Source organism: Geotrypetes seraphini, chromosome 12 (genome assembly GCF_902459505.1).
Source record: "Geotrypetes seraphini chromosome 12, aGeoSer1.1, whole genome shotgun sequence".
Lineage (NCBI taxonomy): Eukaryota > Metazoa > Chordata > Amphibia > Gymnophiona > Dermophiidae > Geotrypetes > Geotrypetes seraphini.
This window is the reverse complement of record NC_047095.1, coordinates 29,335,867-29,353,025: the sequence shown is the minus strand read 5'-3', so window position 1 is coordinate 29,353,025 and position 17,159 is coordinate 29,335,867. Positions and strand designations below refer to the sequence as shown.

The 17,159-nt window shown below is 45.9% G+C and overlaps 1 protein-coding gene across 7 annotated transcripts in view; it reads right to left on the bottom strand.

Annotated features, from left to right (window-relative positions):
- ODF2L (outer dense fiber of sperm tails 2 like) overlaps positions 1-17,159 on the bottom strand; it is a 142,474-nt gene that overhangs the window by 40,625 nt on the left and 84,690 nt on the right. For all 7 annotated transcript variants that reach the window (XM_033916903.1, XM_033916901.1, XM_033916902.1 and 4 more), the window contains 2 exons: positions 13,689-13,799; positions 9,430-9,534 (listed from right to left, as the gene is read on the bottom strand). In XM_033916903.1, the coding sequence (XP_033772794.1) occupies positions 9,430-9,534; positions 13,689-13,799 (216 nt within the window). The remainder of the gene's footprint in view (positions 1-9,429; positions 9,535-13,688; positions 13,800-17,159) is intronic.

Below are 17,159 nucleotides of genomic sequence, written 5' to 3'. Positions count from 1 at the left end.
ACCCAGGAGAGGAGCAGGTGATGGGTTCAGGAGATTCCTGAGAGGAAAATTAGAGTTTTAGGCTAAAACTGGTCTGAGACATGTTTCATTACAAAGTTAGAAAGATGCGGAGCTTCTGTTTGAGAAGGAAGAGGACTGCCACATAAAAACAATTCAGCAAAAGCGCACATAAAGCACAGTTACTTACCGTAACAGGTGTTATCCAGGGACAGTAGGCATATATTCTCACATGTGGGTGACGTCATCTACGGAGCCCCAGCGCGGACAGCTTTTCAAGCAAACTTGATTGAAATTTCAAGTTTGCTATGCTGCACCACGCATGTGCATGCCTTCTTGCCCACTAGAGGGCGCATCCCCACCTCGTGGTCCTCAGTTCCATAGCCAGCAAAGAAGCCATCCCCGGGGAGGAGGGCGGGTTGTAAGAATATATGCCTGCTGTTCCTGGATAACACCTGTTACGGTAAGTAACTGTGCTTTATCCCAGGACAAGCAGGCATGATATTCTCACATGTGGGTGACCTCCAAGCCAACCAAAAAAGGGCAGGTGGGAGGATGGCAATTTAGGAAAAAAGGTTACGTTAAACCGACTGGCCAAACCGGCTGTCGCTTCTGGACAACGAATCCAGACAGTAGTGGGAGGTGAAAGTATGAACCGAAGACCAAGTGGCAGCCTTGCAGATATCCTCCACCGGAGTAGACCGGAGGAACGCCACAGAAGCTGCCATCGCTCGGACCTTATGTCCCGTGACTCGACCATGAAGCGCGAGACCAGCCTGAGCGTAGCAAAAAGAAATACAAGCAGCCAACCAGTTGGACAAGGTGCGCTTGGAAACAGGACGTCCCAACCGATTAGGATCAAAGGACAAAAATAATTGAGGAATCTTCCGATGAGACTTGGTGCGTTGAAGATAAAAAGCCAACGCCCTCTTACAGTCAAGCGTGTGAAGCGCCGCTTCTCCAGGATGAGAGTGGGGCTTCGGAAAAAACACCGGAAGAACAATGGACTGATTGAGGTGGAAATCAGACACAACCTTAGGTAAAAATTTAGGATGGGTGCGAAGAACCACCTTGTCATGATGGAACACAGTAAAGGGCGGGTCCGCAACCAAAGCCTGCAGCTCACTAATCCGACGAGCAGACGTGAGCGCAAGTAGAAGGATCACCTTCCAAGTGAGAAACTTAAGAAGAGACTTGTCAATAGGCTCAAACGGAGGTTTCATCAGTTGAGCCAAAACCACATTAAGATCCCAAACTACAGGAGGAGGTTTAAAGGGAGGATTAACATTCACTAGACCCCTCATGAAACGAATCACCAGAGGATGAAGAGAGAGAGAGATCGACCCTCGAGATGCCGATGGTAAGCAGCAATCGCACTGAGATGCACCCTAATGGAAGTCGTCTTCAGCCCAGACTTGGACAAATGCAACAAATATTCCAGAACCGAAGACACCGGAACCGAACTCGGATCCAAGTGGTTCGAGGAACACCAGGAAGAAAATCTGGTCCACTTCTGAGAATAACAAAGCCTAGTCGAGACCTTGCGCGAGGCTTCCAGAACCTCCCTCACAGACTGAGAAACCTGCGAAGTCAAGGGGAAAGGAACCAAGCCGTCAGATGTAAAGACTGAAGATTGGGATGCAACAGTGAACCCCGACTCTGAGACAGCAGAGAGGGAAAAACAGGCAGAAGCAGAGGCTCCCTGACACTGAGTTGAAGAAGCAGGGAGAACCAGTGCTGACGAGGCCAACGAGGCGCAATGAGAATCATAGTGGCTCTGGACGACTTGAGATGAACCAACGTCCTCAAGATCAGAGGAAAAGGAGGAAACGCATAAAGGAACCTCCCTCCCCAGTCGAGAAGAAAGGCATCGGCCTCGAGACGGTCCGGGGAGTACATCCGAGAACAATAGAGGGGCAGTTTGTGAGTCTCCGGGGAGGCAAACAGATCCACCTGAGGAGTCCCCCAGCGGTCGAAGACCTCGCGCAGAACTCGGGAGTTTAGCGACCACTCGTGCGGCTGGAGAAGACGACTGAGTTTGTCGGCCAGACAATTCTTCTCTCCCTGAATGTAAACCGCCCGCAGGAAGATGTTCTGGGAGACCGCCCATTCCCAAAGGCGCAGGGCTTCCCGGCACAGGGACCAAGAGCCCGTTCCCCCTTGTTTGTTTACATAATACATGGCCACCTGGTTGTCCGTCTGCACGAGGACTACCTGATTATGTAGCAGGTGGCAGAACGCTCGAGCAGCCAGCAAAATGGCACGAAGTTCTAAAACATTGAGGTGACAACTCCGGTCCTCTGCCGACCATAGACCCTGAGTCCGCAGACCGTCCATATGAGCTCCCCACGCGTACTCCGAAGAGTCCGTGGTCAGGACCTTGCGATGCGGAGGAACGAGAAAGAGCAAACCCCCGGAAAGATTGAAAGAGTTGGTCCACCAACGGAGCGAGCGTCTCAAGGAAGGAGTCACAGTTATAGGGGAGGAAACTGGGTCCCTATCCTGCTGGGAGGCCAAGGTCCACTGAGGAATCCTCAGGTGCAAACGGGCGAACGGAGTGACATGGACCGTTGACGCCATGTGGCCGAGCAGAACCATCAGGCGCTGCGCCGAAACTGAGGGCAGCAGCGCAACCTGGCGACTCAATCGAAGCAAGGCCTCCAACCGTGGCGGGGGAGGAACGAACGGAGGTGAACCGTGTCCAGCACGGCCCCGATAAACTGAAGGGATTGAGCCGGGCACAACTGAGACTTGGGGAAGTTCACTTCGAACCCCAGACGTTGAAGGAAGATGATAGTCTGTCGGGTCGCTGAAATAACCCCTTCCTTGGAGGACGCCTTGATCAGCCAATCGTCCAGGTAGGGAAACACCTGCAGCCCCCGAGATCTCAGGGCTGCCGCGACCACCACCATACACTTGGTGAAGACTCGAGGGGATGAAGCCAGTCCAAAGGGGAGGACCCGATACTGGAGGTGCAACTCCCCCACCTGGAACCTGAGGAACTTGCGGAAGGCGGGGTGCACCAGAACATGAGTATATGCTTCCTTCAGGTCCAGGGAGCACATCCAGTCCCCCGATTCTAACAGAGGGTACAGGACTGGAAGGGATAACATACGGAACTTCTCCCGGACAAGGAACTTGTTGAGCCTCCGGAGGTCCAGAATGGGGCGTAAGTCCCCTGTCTTCTTCGGGACCAAAAAGTACCGGGAGTAAAACCCCCGTCCCCTTTGGTCCGGGGGCACCGGCTCCACCGCCCGAAGGTTCAACAAGGACCTGGCTTCCGACAGGAGAAGAGGAAGCTGGACTCGACAGCCAAGGGAAGCTCCCAGCGGATGTTCTGGCGGCATGGCTAAGAAATTTAGCGAGTAACCCTCGGAGATGATCCGGAGCACCCAAGCATCCGACGTGATCTCGGCCCAGGCTGGAAGAAAGGCCTGCAATTGGCCCCCGATAGGGAGGGGGTCCTGTGACAGTGCGGAGGGGGCCCGCCCCCAAACGCGCATCACGTCAAAAGATCGGAGCCGGTTTCGACGCCCCTTGCGCCTGAGGCTTTGGCTGGGACGCTCTGCCCTGCTGAGGAGGACGCCGGGGCGGCGGCCTTGAGAAAGCCGGAGTCGACTTCTGCGGGTATCGCCGCGGAGGAGGTCTAAACGGCTTCTGCGGCGGGGCCCGGGGTTTAGGACGGACCAATGAGGCGATAGAGTGTTCATGTTCAGACAAGCGTTTGGTCGCCGCCTCCAAGGACTCATCGAACAACTCGGAGCCAACACATGGAAGATTGGCCAGACTTTCTTGCAAGTTCGGGTCCATATCCAGGGTACGAAGCCATGCGAGACGGCGCATCGCCACCGCAAAGGCGGATACGCGAGAGGCCAACTCAAACGCATCGTAAACTGCGTGAAAAAGGTAGAGACGCAGCTGAGACAAATTGGCCATAAAGGCGCCAAAATCCTCCTTATGGGAATCGGGCATGACTCCATAATACCTGGGCAACGCCTTCACCATCAGCCTTAAATAGGATGAGAATGTGAATGCGTAATTAAGGACCCTGGCGGCCATCATGGAGTTGGAATAGAGGCGACGACCAAACTTGTCCAGGGTCCATCCCTCCCGCCCGGGGGGGACCGCAGCAGAGACCCTAGAAGGCTGGGACTTCTTCAACGCCGACTCCACCAGCAACGACTGGTGAGACAGCTGTGCTTTATCGAAGCCCTTACAAGGGACTGTGCGGTACTTAGACTCCATCTTGGATGGAACTGCTGTGACTGTAAGAGGGGAGTCCAAGTTCCTCAGGAAGGTCTGGTGTAGAACCTTGTTGAGAGGCAGCCGGGGAGTCTCTCTGGGAGGAGAGGGCAAATCCTGCTCCTCCAAAAATTCCTTCGTGTATTGCGAACCGGACGCCAGATCCAGGTCCAAAGCCCTCCCCATATCAAGCACAAATCTTGAAAAGGAGGAGGGCTTCGAAGGCGGAGAGGGAGAACGAGACGCCCTCGTCGCCAAGAAGGAAGGGGAAGCCTCACGGGAGTAACGAGGTTCCTTACCCGTGCCCGATCCCGAACCCCAAGAAGCCGCACCAAGTGACCTCGACGGGGTCGGGGACTGCCCATGCCCCAAGGAACCGTTGCGGGAAGTCCCCGGGGTATGGGGGACCGAGGCACGCCCCTTCCGTCTCGGCGATGAGTCCCTCGAGCACTCAACCTCAGAGGAACGGAAAAGCCTCGGATTATCGAGGGGGAGCTCGGAGACCCGCAGGGTCTCTGCCCCGGTCGGCGAGGAGCGACCACATCGTCGAGGAGAGGCCCGTTGATGCTTGGGCTTCCTCGACCGACGCTTCGCCCGAGGCCGACCCGAGGGCGAGGAGCCCCGGGAGGACCTCGACGAGGACAAAGAGGAAGAGATCCTCCGAACCCTCCGCACCTTGGTCCGAGGCCGCACGCTCTGCTCAGGCTGGTCAACCGCGGTCGAGGGCAAGGTCGGGGTCGATGCCGAAGCCCCCCCGGTGGCCGAAGTCGAGGGTACCGAGACCGAGGCCACCAACGCCGGGGCAGCCGAAGGCGGTTGGAGGTGCGCGAGGGCACCGGACAGCTCCGAGGTAATGAGCGCACGGAGCAAGTCCTGAAAGGCGGGGATCCCCATCATAGTCGGCAGATCCGGGACCGGCGGGTGCTCCCTCGAGGGCGACCTCGGTCTCGAGTATTCCCGCGGGGCACCCGACTTCGACGCTCGGGGCGGGGCCGAGGACGACCCACCCCCCCCGTCGATGAGCCCGAGGATGGCTTCTTCGAGGCTAGAAGAGAAGCAGGAAGTGAGGACTTACCCGTCGTCGACTTCGGGGTCGAGGACACAGGCTTCGACGAAGCGGGCTGTCGGGGCGAGGCCGAGGGAGTCGAGGCCGAGGTCAAGGCCGGGGCCGAAGCCAAGGCCGACGTCGAGGCCGTCTCCGCCACCGGGTCCACAGCAAAGAGCTCCGCCATACGAGCGCGACGGCGGCGGAGGGCCCTTTGCTGAAAGGTCGAGCACCGAGTGCAGGAGTCGGTCGGGTGCTCAGGACCCAGACAAAGTAAGCACCACCGGTGGGGATCGGTGATCGAAAGGAGTCGATTGCACCGGATGCACTTTTTAAAGCCTGTCAAGGGACGGGACATGGACACAAAAAACGGCCGGGAACGAACGAGGTCCCGCGGCTGCTGGGAGCCCCCGGAGCCGAACGAAAAATCTTTTTTTTTTTTTGACGATAATCGAACACACGAACGAATAAAAAAATAAAGCAAGCACAGCGACCGAGAAAAACGACTCAGACGCGGTGTCAGAAGGCAAAAAAGAGAGAGCACAATTTCCACAGGGCTTCTGGCTCCGCGGAAAAAACTGAACTGAGGACCACGAGGTGGGGATGCGCCCTCTAGTGGGCAAGAAGGCATGCACATGCGTGGTGCAGCATAGCAAACTTGAAATTTCAATCAAGTTTGCTTGAAAAGCTGTCCGCGCTGGGGCTCCGTAGATGACGTCACCCACATGTGAGAATATCATGCCTGCTTGTCCTGGGATAAGCAGTGGTTTTAGGAGGATTCAAATTCTTCTACTAGACAAAGAATGCATCAGGCTGTACAGGTAAGGAAAATGCAGGGTAGGACCTCTCAGAAGGGTATTCTTATAAGTGAACAGTAATGGAGAAACCCCAAGTTCAATGGCTTTTGTGCTCCCCCAAGATCTCCTATGTCCAGCCAATGACCTTACTCATTGCAATAACATTATACAATAAACATCATATCACAGAAAAGAGAAATAAAAGTGCAAAAAGGATTTAATTATATAAGGGCCTTTTTACTAAAATGTGTTAAGCACATAAAGGGCAATTATACTGCATTATCTAGGCACATGCATAAATTACTAGAATATTAGCACATAATGCAAATAAGCGTACATTTAACCCATAAAAGTTCCAGCAGGATGTCTATATGCTATTCTGTAAAGGTACACCTAACTTACTTAGCCCCTAAATGCATAGGTGCTATTTACAGTGTGGAGTGGGACACAGATAGGGCTCCCATTAAGCACTATTTTTTTTATTGGGCTTTATTAACCACCTTTATGAAGAGATTTACATAACTTACAGAACACTAAGTTATGCATGTCTTTGTAACATTTAGGCACCTGCACCTAAACCAGGTCTATGGCTTATGAGGGGTTACTGAAAAGTTCTTCAGCCCAACCAAGAAGGGAATGACATGGAGCCATGAAACTTGCACGTTATCCCACATATTCATCCCTAAATTCATCACATTTGGCACATCGTCTCTGAAGTTTCTGTAACCCTTCCCAAAAAAATAACTCCAATATCTGGTCACTGAAATACTGCTCCGCTGCTGCAATCACCTCCGAATCACTCAAAAATTGTCACTCTTTCAAACTCTTTTTAAGGTTTGGAAACAGAGAATAGTCAGATGGAGCAAGATCTGGTGAGCAGAGTGGATGGCCTATGCATTGAAACAAAGAAAAATAGGGAGAGCCAATGATCCACAGTGAAAGCAATCCACCGATGAAAACAAAAACAAAAACTGTGGATACAGATGTTCTGGAGATAATTTGTTAAACACTGACATATAAACCCATGAAAATTCAATTTAAAAAGTACAATGATAAAAAATACTGTGATAAAAATCCAACCGGACCCTACACGGTCCGTGTTTCGGCGAACACGCCTTCCTCAGGGGTCCAATGGTTTGCAACCTCACATATAAAGAATTGGACTGAAACCCCAACTGCCTCAAAACATTCATCATTTGCCAGCCTTGTGAGCAGCTGCACTGTCTTGCAAAAAAAGAACTCCTTTCCAAAACTTCCTTCTCTTTTTTTCTTTCAATGCCTCCTTTAATCGGCACAGCAAGTTAAAGTAGTATTGTGCATTAATTTACTTGCATTAAAACACCTTCCTGATTCCAAAACACTGTGGCCTTGACCTTTCCTGCTGACATTTGGGTTTTGAATTTCCTTTGCCTTGGAGAACATGAGTGCCGCCATTACATGGCACATAATATGTAAGGTGTGCCAATACCAGGTTATACTGTGCCATTGTAGAATAGGCTCCAACTGTGCATCCTCAGGGCACTTAAATGGTGGCGCCCAGCTGCAGAACTTCCCCTTTAGGGGTAATTCTAGAAAGAACGCACATTTAGGAGCCAAATACATGTGTACTTCATTAGAATAATGGCATATAAGAGTATGTGTGAACATGCGCATTTATATGACAAATGTATGTCTACACACTATTCTATCAATATGCACATATCTTCGACAGCATACCGTTTAGGGTGGATGTGTATGTGTGACTGGAGCTAAGGAGGACACACTTACGACAACTCTTTGGTGAGCGTAAGTGCTTGCAACTAAGTTATTTGCATGCATCTCATCTGCTATTCTAGTATGCTATAGAAAAGAATAGACACCTACTTTCCTTTATAGAATATTAGATTCCCAGTTACAGAATTGCCCTCTTTGGGAGTCATTTTATAAAGTTATTCTAGTATATATGTGTTGATAAATGCGCATAAAAAAGCTTTTATAAAATTGGCAGCGGGCATAAAAGTACATGTGATGACATGAATGCACATAATTTTACTAGACAATTGCTATGGGCAAGATGTGGGCAGAGCATAATGGGTTGATTAGAAAATGTACTAATTCACATGTATACTTGCACACTTCATGTGAGAACATTTATACCTGCTCTTATTAGGCATAATGACTGCCCTTCAAGCTAGGTGCAATTGCAGCAGGAAAGACATTATGAAATAGTGCTGGATGCCTCATAGCTTGTAGCATAGGCATTTGCTAATAATGATAATAGTGTGTTATTGAGAAAGACATGGGGGAAGCCACTGCTTGCCCTTTATCGGTAGCATGGAATATTGCTACTCCTTGGGTTTTGGCCAGGTACTAGTGATCTGGATTGGCCACCATGAGAACGGGCTCCTGCCCTTGATGGACCATTGGTCTGACCCAGTAAGGCTATTCTTATGAGAAAGAAAGAAAGGGGGCAGGCAGGGAAACAGAAAGAAAGCAAGAGGGGACAGGGAGACAGAAAGAAAGGGGGCATGGAGAAAGAAAAGGAGACAGAAAGAAAGAAAGGGGCAGGGAGAAAGAAAGGGGAGGGGGCAGGGAGAGAGGAAGAAAAAGTTGGGGGAGGGAATGAGATCTGGAGGAGAGGAAGCATAGGCTGGAAGAAGAGAAGAAATATTGGATGCACAGTCAGAAGAAGAAAGTGCAACCAGACACTCATGAAATCACCAGAAAACAAAGGTAGGAAAAATAATTTTATTTTCAATTTAGTTATCAAAATGTGTCTGTTTTGAGAATTTATATCTGCTGTCTATATTTTGCACTATGGCCCCCTTTTACTAAACCACAATAGCAGTTTTTAGCGCAGGGAGCCTATGAGCATCGAGAACAGCGCAGGCTATTCAGCACAGCTCCCTGCGCTAAAAATCGCTATCGTGGTTTAGTAAAAAGGGAGGGAGTTGTTACTGAGGTGACATTGCATAAAGTCATCTGCCTTGACCTCTTTGAACCCCTTCCCCCCTCCCCACCCCGGAATATAAATGAGAATTAACATTTTCTCTGCGTACAGTGTGCTTTGTGTTTTTAAAAATTTTATTGTTTGTAGATCATTTTGACTTGGTTATTTTAAAAGTAGCTCACAAGCCCAAAAAGTGTGGGCACCCCTGCTTTATACTTTGCAGCAGTTTGCTAACAATAAACACTCTCTACTGATCACACAACACACTTTTTCTCTCTTTCCTTTGAAACTTTAGCTTACAGGTTACCTGCATGATTTAAAAATTATTCCTGTAGAGAAGAAAGCCTTAATAAAGATAAGTTCAAGATTACTTTAGAACCACATAGTGCTTTTATGATTAAAAAAAAAAATACAATTACCTTTTCAATTTCCAAATTTTTTTGTTCATTTATTAATTTTTTTTCATTTAAGGACTTTTCCAGTCTGTTTCTTATTTCCATAACTTCTGCCTGAATTTTATAAACCTGCAGATAAAAAGTACTAAGTCAATCTGAAATCTAGCAGAATATATGCATCTCAAGGCAGCAGTATTTCCATGGGAACTCTTCTCCAAAGTCCTACAAGATTCTCATAATGCAACCAACAAAAAGCTAATATTCATGACCTAATAAAGGGGCCCTTTTACTAAAGCCGCTGAAGAAGTAGCCTTAGCATGTCCGTTACCGTGGTCTTTCCCAAGTGCTAGGACCACTTTTGCCGTGGTCAGCAAATTGCTGATTTTCCCCATTTTCCAAATTAATGGCCATACACTAATTTTGCCTTTAGAATACAGTGATTAAAAAAATTACTGTATGAGCCCCAATTCCACCTATTTTGCAAGTAGTAAGGGTTCTTGAATTAAGGGCTCCTTTTACAAAGGCGCGCTAGCGGTTTAACGTGTGTAATACTGTGCGCTAAACTGCCGGCTGCGCTAGCCGCTACTGCCTCCTCTTGAGCAGGCGGTAGTTTTTAGGCCAGCGCGGGGGTTAGCGCGTGATGAAAAGTTGCACGCGTTAACCCCGCTAGCGCGGCTTAATAAAAGGAGCCCTAATCCAGTGCTAATCAATTAGTGTGCAGCAATGCCTCACACACTGAGGGGAAAATTCTACAAACAGTACCTTAATTTAGGTGCCAGTAAGTTAATAGGGAAATGTCATTTGAAACAGCAAAGAACTTTAAATTTAAAGTGCCTACTGGTGCCTAAAGAAAAGGTGCAAGAATTGCGCCTCTGGAGGCACCTACCAGAGTCTAACACCACTATGGGTGCCGGAAGTGACATTAGGCGCTATAAAGCACCTATGTAGGTGCGATTCACGACAAAGATAGGCACCGGAAATGTAAGCCTGGAAAACCCTGGCCTACATTTCCAATGCCTATCTTTCCCAGAGGAGCGATTCTCTACACGGTGCTGTCACATGATTGATGGCCACCGATATCGGCGCCGTATAGAGCATCCAGGCCCCACTGACTAGCGCTACCACACCCACTCTCTACTCTTAAAACATGCCCCCTTCCAGAAAATAAAAAATATTGTTTAGTGTGTGGTATGTGTGCACAAATTGGCAGATTTACCATGGGACACCAACATATGTTCTGTGGCAAGCCTTTTTAACATGTGGTAAGCACATGCTAGCACTTACCGCAGTTTAGTAAAAGGACCTCAAAGTGTTTTATAATTCACATTTCCTTAACCTGAGCAGTACAGAAATGTCATTTTATATGTGATCCATATGTTCACAGAACTACAGTGTCTTGCAGAATTCTTCATGCCATTGTACATTTTTCTGTATAAAGAATACAATTCAAAATGCAGTAAAGGAAGAGTTTGATTCCCTGATCTGTCTAAGAAACAAACTTCTATTTTACTTTCTTTGCACTGAGGGTATTCTATTTGTATTTAATGGTTAAAACCTAAAACCAGAAGCCCAAATTATACACTTGGCCACATTAAATCTCTCTGCCATAGACACTCAGCTCTCTTGTAAGGGTCTCCTCCAGTTTCTTCCAATCTGCTCATGATCTAAGAATTTGGAACAACTTTTTGCTATACTAGTATGCAACTTTAATCACTTCATCTGTTTTCTTTCCAGATCATGTTTATGTTTATTACAATTCTCGATACCCCCGCCATTGCTTAAACAAGACCATAACGGCTTACAATAAAAAACATATTATTAAAAGAATGAAACACCAATTTTTTTATAGGAAAGAAAAGATCCAATCATACTAGGCATTCAAAATGTAAAAAAGTCCCAGCTTCCTGTTTTTTTAAATGGACTTTTATCTCTATGGAAAGGATTCTTTTCAAATTGTCTTTTGGTCTGCTTTATTAAAGCATTAAACCAAACTTCAAGTGATTATGATTTTTTCTATTTCCACCTGGATCTACTTTTCATTTTTTGAAAGACAGTCTTTCAGCTTTAACAGCCTTTTTCACTTTAATATTTAACTATGCTGCCAGTCATACATACCAGATACACAGAAAATGATGGCAGACTCTCGTTTAGTCTTTCTTTGGATTAAGAGGGGCAGTTCTCAATGTGGTCTTTTATTGCACCTTGATTTACCACCAGATTCAGCAATTTTAAAAGAATAATGTTGCAACATTATTCCAGCAACCCAGGAGCTTTGAGCCACAAAGCTTCAACCTGATGCTCTGATAGAGACTGAGGGCTGTCTAAGCTTTTCTCCCTTGCAAACACATCCCTACCTCCCTTGATCAAACGCCCTACCTCCATAATTTCCCCCACCTCATCCCATGCTCTTAACTGTTTGCCCTGGTTGTCTAGTAGTCCCTGCATAGGAGTTGAAGGGACACGTATCATGAACCTTGGTAATTTTCCTTAGGCATATGTTGTTTAAAGCTGTAAAGCCAGGCCCTGTTTGTCTTTCCTTCTCTGAAGAGAGAGTACAAGGACAAGCCATATTTACAAACAGCTTTAGATAAGAAAAAAGCTCTGCTGACCACAGCACCCTCTGTGGACTCCAATCTCCAGATTGAAAAAATGCTGATGTCTTTAAAGTTTCATGTGACCTGTGTCCATATATGGTTTGTGTTTACGTCACATGCTGACAACACTGATTCATGTAGAATAATATAAAAGAGATGTGAAGCTCATAATAAAATTTGGACATGTTTTGGAAGATGATTTCTGGTCTTTAAGATATGTCGCCAGGTACCTGACTTCCAAATGACAGAGACAGAGGAAGTATGGGGCAGGAATTGGGACCTAAGCCTTTTCAGGAGTGACCCCAGTCGTTCCTGCCTTCCCAGCACTATCTATCAAAACAGCACCCTAATGGTTATCCTGTGTTACTACCACTTGGGGGTACCACTTTAACAGATGGTGCCAGGATCACTCCTCCCTAGGGACCACTAGACATGGGGGATTAATGGAAGTTGAGGGCTTCATTGGTGTGTGGGGGGGCTTGATTGGGGGTGGTTGGGACTTTGATTGGGGTGGGAAAGAGGAATAGTTCAGAGTCTGCATCACAACCTCTTTAAGTTACAGCTGCAGCTTTCAGTCTTGAAACTCCTGGCACCATTAAAAACACAGCTTTTAGCTGGCTTAATTTTACTGTCAATTTCTACCTATAATGCGACTTGTTGTGTATCACCGCATGTTGAGAGATAAGACTGCTAACTGTCGGTTTGGGGTGTGGCAGCTGCTAACCAAATGAAACCTGCTTTTGTTCCTGTGACTTGGAACCTTAGTTCTATTTTCTGTTGGTTAAAAGTATAACTTCCCTGTGCCTGTGAGGGAAACAGGCAGGGCCAATGTGATAATAAACATTTGTTCCCTTGCAAAGTGTGTCCAGAGTTATTTGGCAGGACTTTCTCTCCAACAGCATTTGTTCTCCCCTGTTACGGAGTAGTATGCAATTATTGGATGATTTTCTGTATGTTTTGTCTTGTGTGTAGCTTTATTGTGCATGTATTAACAATTTGTATCCCGCTTAGAACTGGAGGATAATGTGGTTTAAGTTAGGATAAAAAAAAAATTGCTATCCTATCTTAAACTGCTTAGCTATATGGATAGTCTCTGAATATCACCACTATCTGTAGAGCTAGCCCAAAAGTCCTCACTTCTACCCTCATTCTGCCCAGGGTCTATACTGATATTGCCCAGAGTGGGCCAAAGGAAATTTTTCAGCAGCACTTTCCATACAGTGCTACTGAAAATTTACAGCTACAGGATTTATCCATGTAAAAGGCAATTCTATTCTAGAGTCCCTACACTTGTGCACCACTTTAGCAGGTGAAGGTACCAAATACTGTCATCTTTGTGGTTAAGTGTACACTTACAAGCATGAGTTATCAAAGCACAATAATGCAAGCGCGACATTCCCATGAGCAGGGCTGCATTTACACATGCAACTTACAGAATACCAGGTCTATGGTTGATATAATTGCAGCCACATACATGTGCTGGGTTACGTTAGCATTCTATAATGGTATCTGGGCACCAAAATGCCTTTATAGAACAGGCTGTCACTGTGCAGCAGTAGGGCACCTAAAAGGAGGCATTCACTTATAAAATTGCCATCACTGTGGCCACTGCTACATGGTAAGTCATTTTAAATATTGGATCTTTTATTTATTCAGGATTTTCTTTACTACTGAAAGTTTCACAGTTACCTGAGCTTCATATCGCTCAACAAAGCTTTTCTGCTTCTTTGTTTTGTCTTGGAGGTCTAACAGTTCATCTTCTATAGAAACATTCTTGTTTTCTAAAGCACCAATTGAAGCCTGCATTAGAACACATACAATTAACTGATTGGCAAATCTATTTCTAATATAAATTTTGTTTTAACCTTTATTGCTATTCCATTAAACTCTTACAATCTGAAGAAACTTAAATGTTCAAAAGAAAATGGAGGAATCAACTTCCCAAGTTTCCATGAATTTCATTTGGAATTCCTGCCTAAATCTAAGTGTAATCATGTCTTTCACAAAAGAAGAAAAAGCTAACCCCATTCTTATTTCAACAAAATGTTCACTGATCTCACCTGGAATGGGATGAGAGTGTTTAATGAGACAGCTTTAGAAGGAGAGAGATTCAGCCACAGAGACTTGCCCCAGAAAACATTCAGCTACAGAGAGACTCCTGGAAATGCAGGTACACTGGAAGCCTTTATGTGGTGCTGTTATAGGCGTTGTTTAAAACAGCAGATGAACTGGACAAGCTTTAAAGAAAAGGTAACTGGTTGGAATTTACCCTAGAGTAGTTTTGAATCTATGTTGCAAGAGAGTGTTTTGAGGACTATAGTGTTCCCCAGGCCAGGCACCTTTGGATACTGATTTAGTTGGACAGTGAGCAGTTGCCTAGTCATGAGGGTGGGGCCCTAAGTAACATGGTACTGATATCCTTCACAGGAGCTGGGGAAATGAACTGAATTTGAACTTGATCCAGTTCCAATGGGGTTCTAATTTTGCTCTGCCTACTGGGATTGAGAACTGTACCGTATATCCCAAATCAAATGGTCGGATTCTTTGCTAACTCTAATATGGCATAATGAAAAAATAAGGATCCAAGGTTCTAACATATCATGGAAAATCTGGGGCAAAAATGCAGAATATGGGTAGTCAAACATTTACTCCCTCTTTTACTAAGGTACGCTATCCAATTTAGCGTTGATGGTCTCTATGCTCAAAAAAGAATCAAAATGACTACCTCTGAATAACCCTTAGAGAAGCATGCTATAAGACCAAAGCGCTCTCGGTTCTCCATGGAAACAGAGCCCTGTCTGAGAAGCCCTGGAAGAACTGGCAACTTTCTCATTGGAGATGCACTTGATCCACATACCAAGGCTAGCAAGATCAGTCTGGAGCGACCAGGATTACGAGTCCTGAGTGATTTGTGATTCGGCAAATGATCTGGCCATGGTAGAAACACACAGAGAAGATTCTTTTTTAGCTAGGGCTGAACCAGCATGTCCAACCCCGTGCTTCCCGGTACATCTCTGCAACCGAAGAAGCAATTCACCTTTGCATTTTTGGCTAAAGCCATCAAGTCTATCGCCAATCTTCCTCAGTGCTGCACAATGAGGTTGAACGCTCTTTGGGATAGAGACCACTTCTTGGGGTCTAGAATCTGCCAACTGAGAAAGTCGGCCTGTATGTTTTCTACTTCAGCCAGATAGACGGCGGAGAGCGCCTAAAGGTGAGCTTCCGCCCACTTCAAACATATTTAGGCTTCCAGAAGTTAATGGAGCATTTCTGGTGCCTCCCTATCTATTTACGTAAACTACTGCGGTGGCATTGTTGGAGAACAATCTTGACTGTCTTTCCTTCCAGGGATCTCTCCAATGCCCTCAATGCTAGATGAATGGTTTGCAGTTCCAGACAATTTATGGGCCACTTTCTCTACATGAGGGTCCATTAGTCCTGTACCTGGTGGCCACCACAATAGTCCCTCCCCCCTTCCAGCTGCACAGGCTGGCATCAGTCATTAGGGTCACCCATGAGGTCGATTTGGAGAGGCATGCCCTTCAATAAGGAGTCTCCTTGGAGGCAACAGCATAAGCTGTTTCTCATTTCCCCTGTCCAAGGGATCTGTAGCTAAAGGGAATGTTGCTATGGGAAATACCCTGCAGGGAGCCCTGGAGGAGGTGCATATGTGCTCTCTTCCAGAGAACTATGTCTAGGGTGGTCGCCATTGAACTCAGCATCTGAACAGTGCCAGGCTGTGGGCTTCAGCATTGCTGTGATTTGCTTCCTGAGCTTCTGTTTGCAAGGCTTGGTAAGAAAGATGTGGTCTTTCATCATTCTATGTACGTTAACTTGTAACCCATTTTGGGCTCATTTGGGAGATCGGGATATAAAACTAAATAAATAAAATGTTGGAGTGGACTCCCAGATATTCCAGGCACTGAGTTGATTCTTGATGACTCTTCTTGAAGTTGACTATCCAGTCGAGATCATGAAGTAGATCCACCACTTGTCTCACTGCCTGATTGCCCTCGAAGGGGCTCTGATCAGCTAATCATCTAGTTATGGGTGTACCTGTATCCCCATCCTGCAGAGGTGAGCTGCTATTAGAATTCTTATTAATGCTCACAGATATGATCATGTTTGTCCTCTCTTTAAGGAGTATCACTGGCTTCCTATTAAATATTGCTTAATGCAAAAGGCTTTAACGTTAGCATTTAAAATATTACATAATGGTCAGTCTGATTATTTGGCAAAACTGCTTCTGCCATATAAACCTACTCGTAATTTACGTCCATCAACTTCTCATCAATTGGTTTTACCTTCAATTCAACTGGTTAGACTAGCGTCAACTCATTCTGCTTTCTTTGCTTCTGTTCCAAGTTTGTGGAACTCTCTTCAAATGAACGTTGTGAGCTTTCTTCTAAATTTAGAACTTCACTGAAGACTTATTTTTTTGGAATGGCATTTTCTTAATTTTTAAAAAGATTTTAGGTTTTTATTGATGTTTTATTCCCTAATCTGAATTTTTGTAATTTGTAATTTTAGGGAATTTGGTTCTGCAGCAACTATTAAACTTTTTTTTCTTCTTTCTTCTTTTCCTGTCCTTTTTAAATATTGGAGTTCTTTCCATTTTAAAAATTTTTTTGTGAACCGTACTGATGTTGTAGTGAAGAGTGGTATGTAAATACAAATAAACCACCTCCATTACCTTGGTGAAGGTGTGTGTGCCATTGCCAACACAAAAGGTAAGGCCACAAACTGGAAATGCCTTTCTTGCAACCCCTTCTATTCGCAAAATCTTTTACAACACTACACATAAATAAATATTCTCTGTTACAACTCTAACACTATGGAACACAATGCCAACTATACTCAGACAAGAATCTTCCCTATCTTTATTCAAGTCCAAACTCAAAACCTTCCTAATTCAAGATGCATTCAGTGAATGTTAACTCCTTTCGATGAAAAAGCTTGATGAGACTCCCTTCCCCCATTGTATTTACCACCCCCCTCCTTCTCTCTTCTTTATTTTATTGTAACTTTTTTCCCTTCCCTCTCTCCCTATATGTTTCTGTTCGTCATGTCTGTCATCTCCTCTCAAATATTTTAAATTATATTTTTTCCTTTTAACTTTTACTTTATTTAAATTGTAAACCGTCTAGAATAGATACTAGT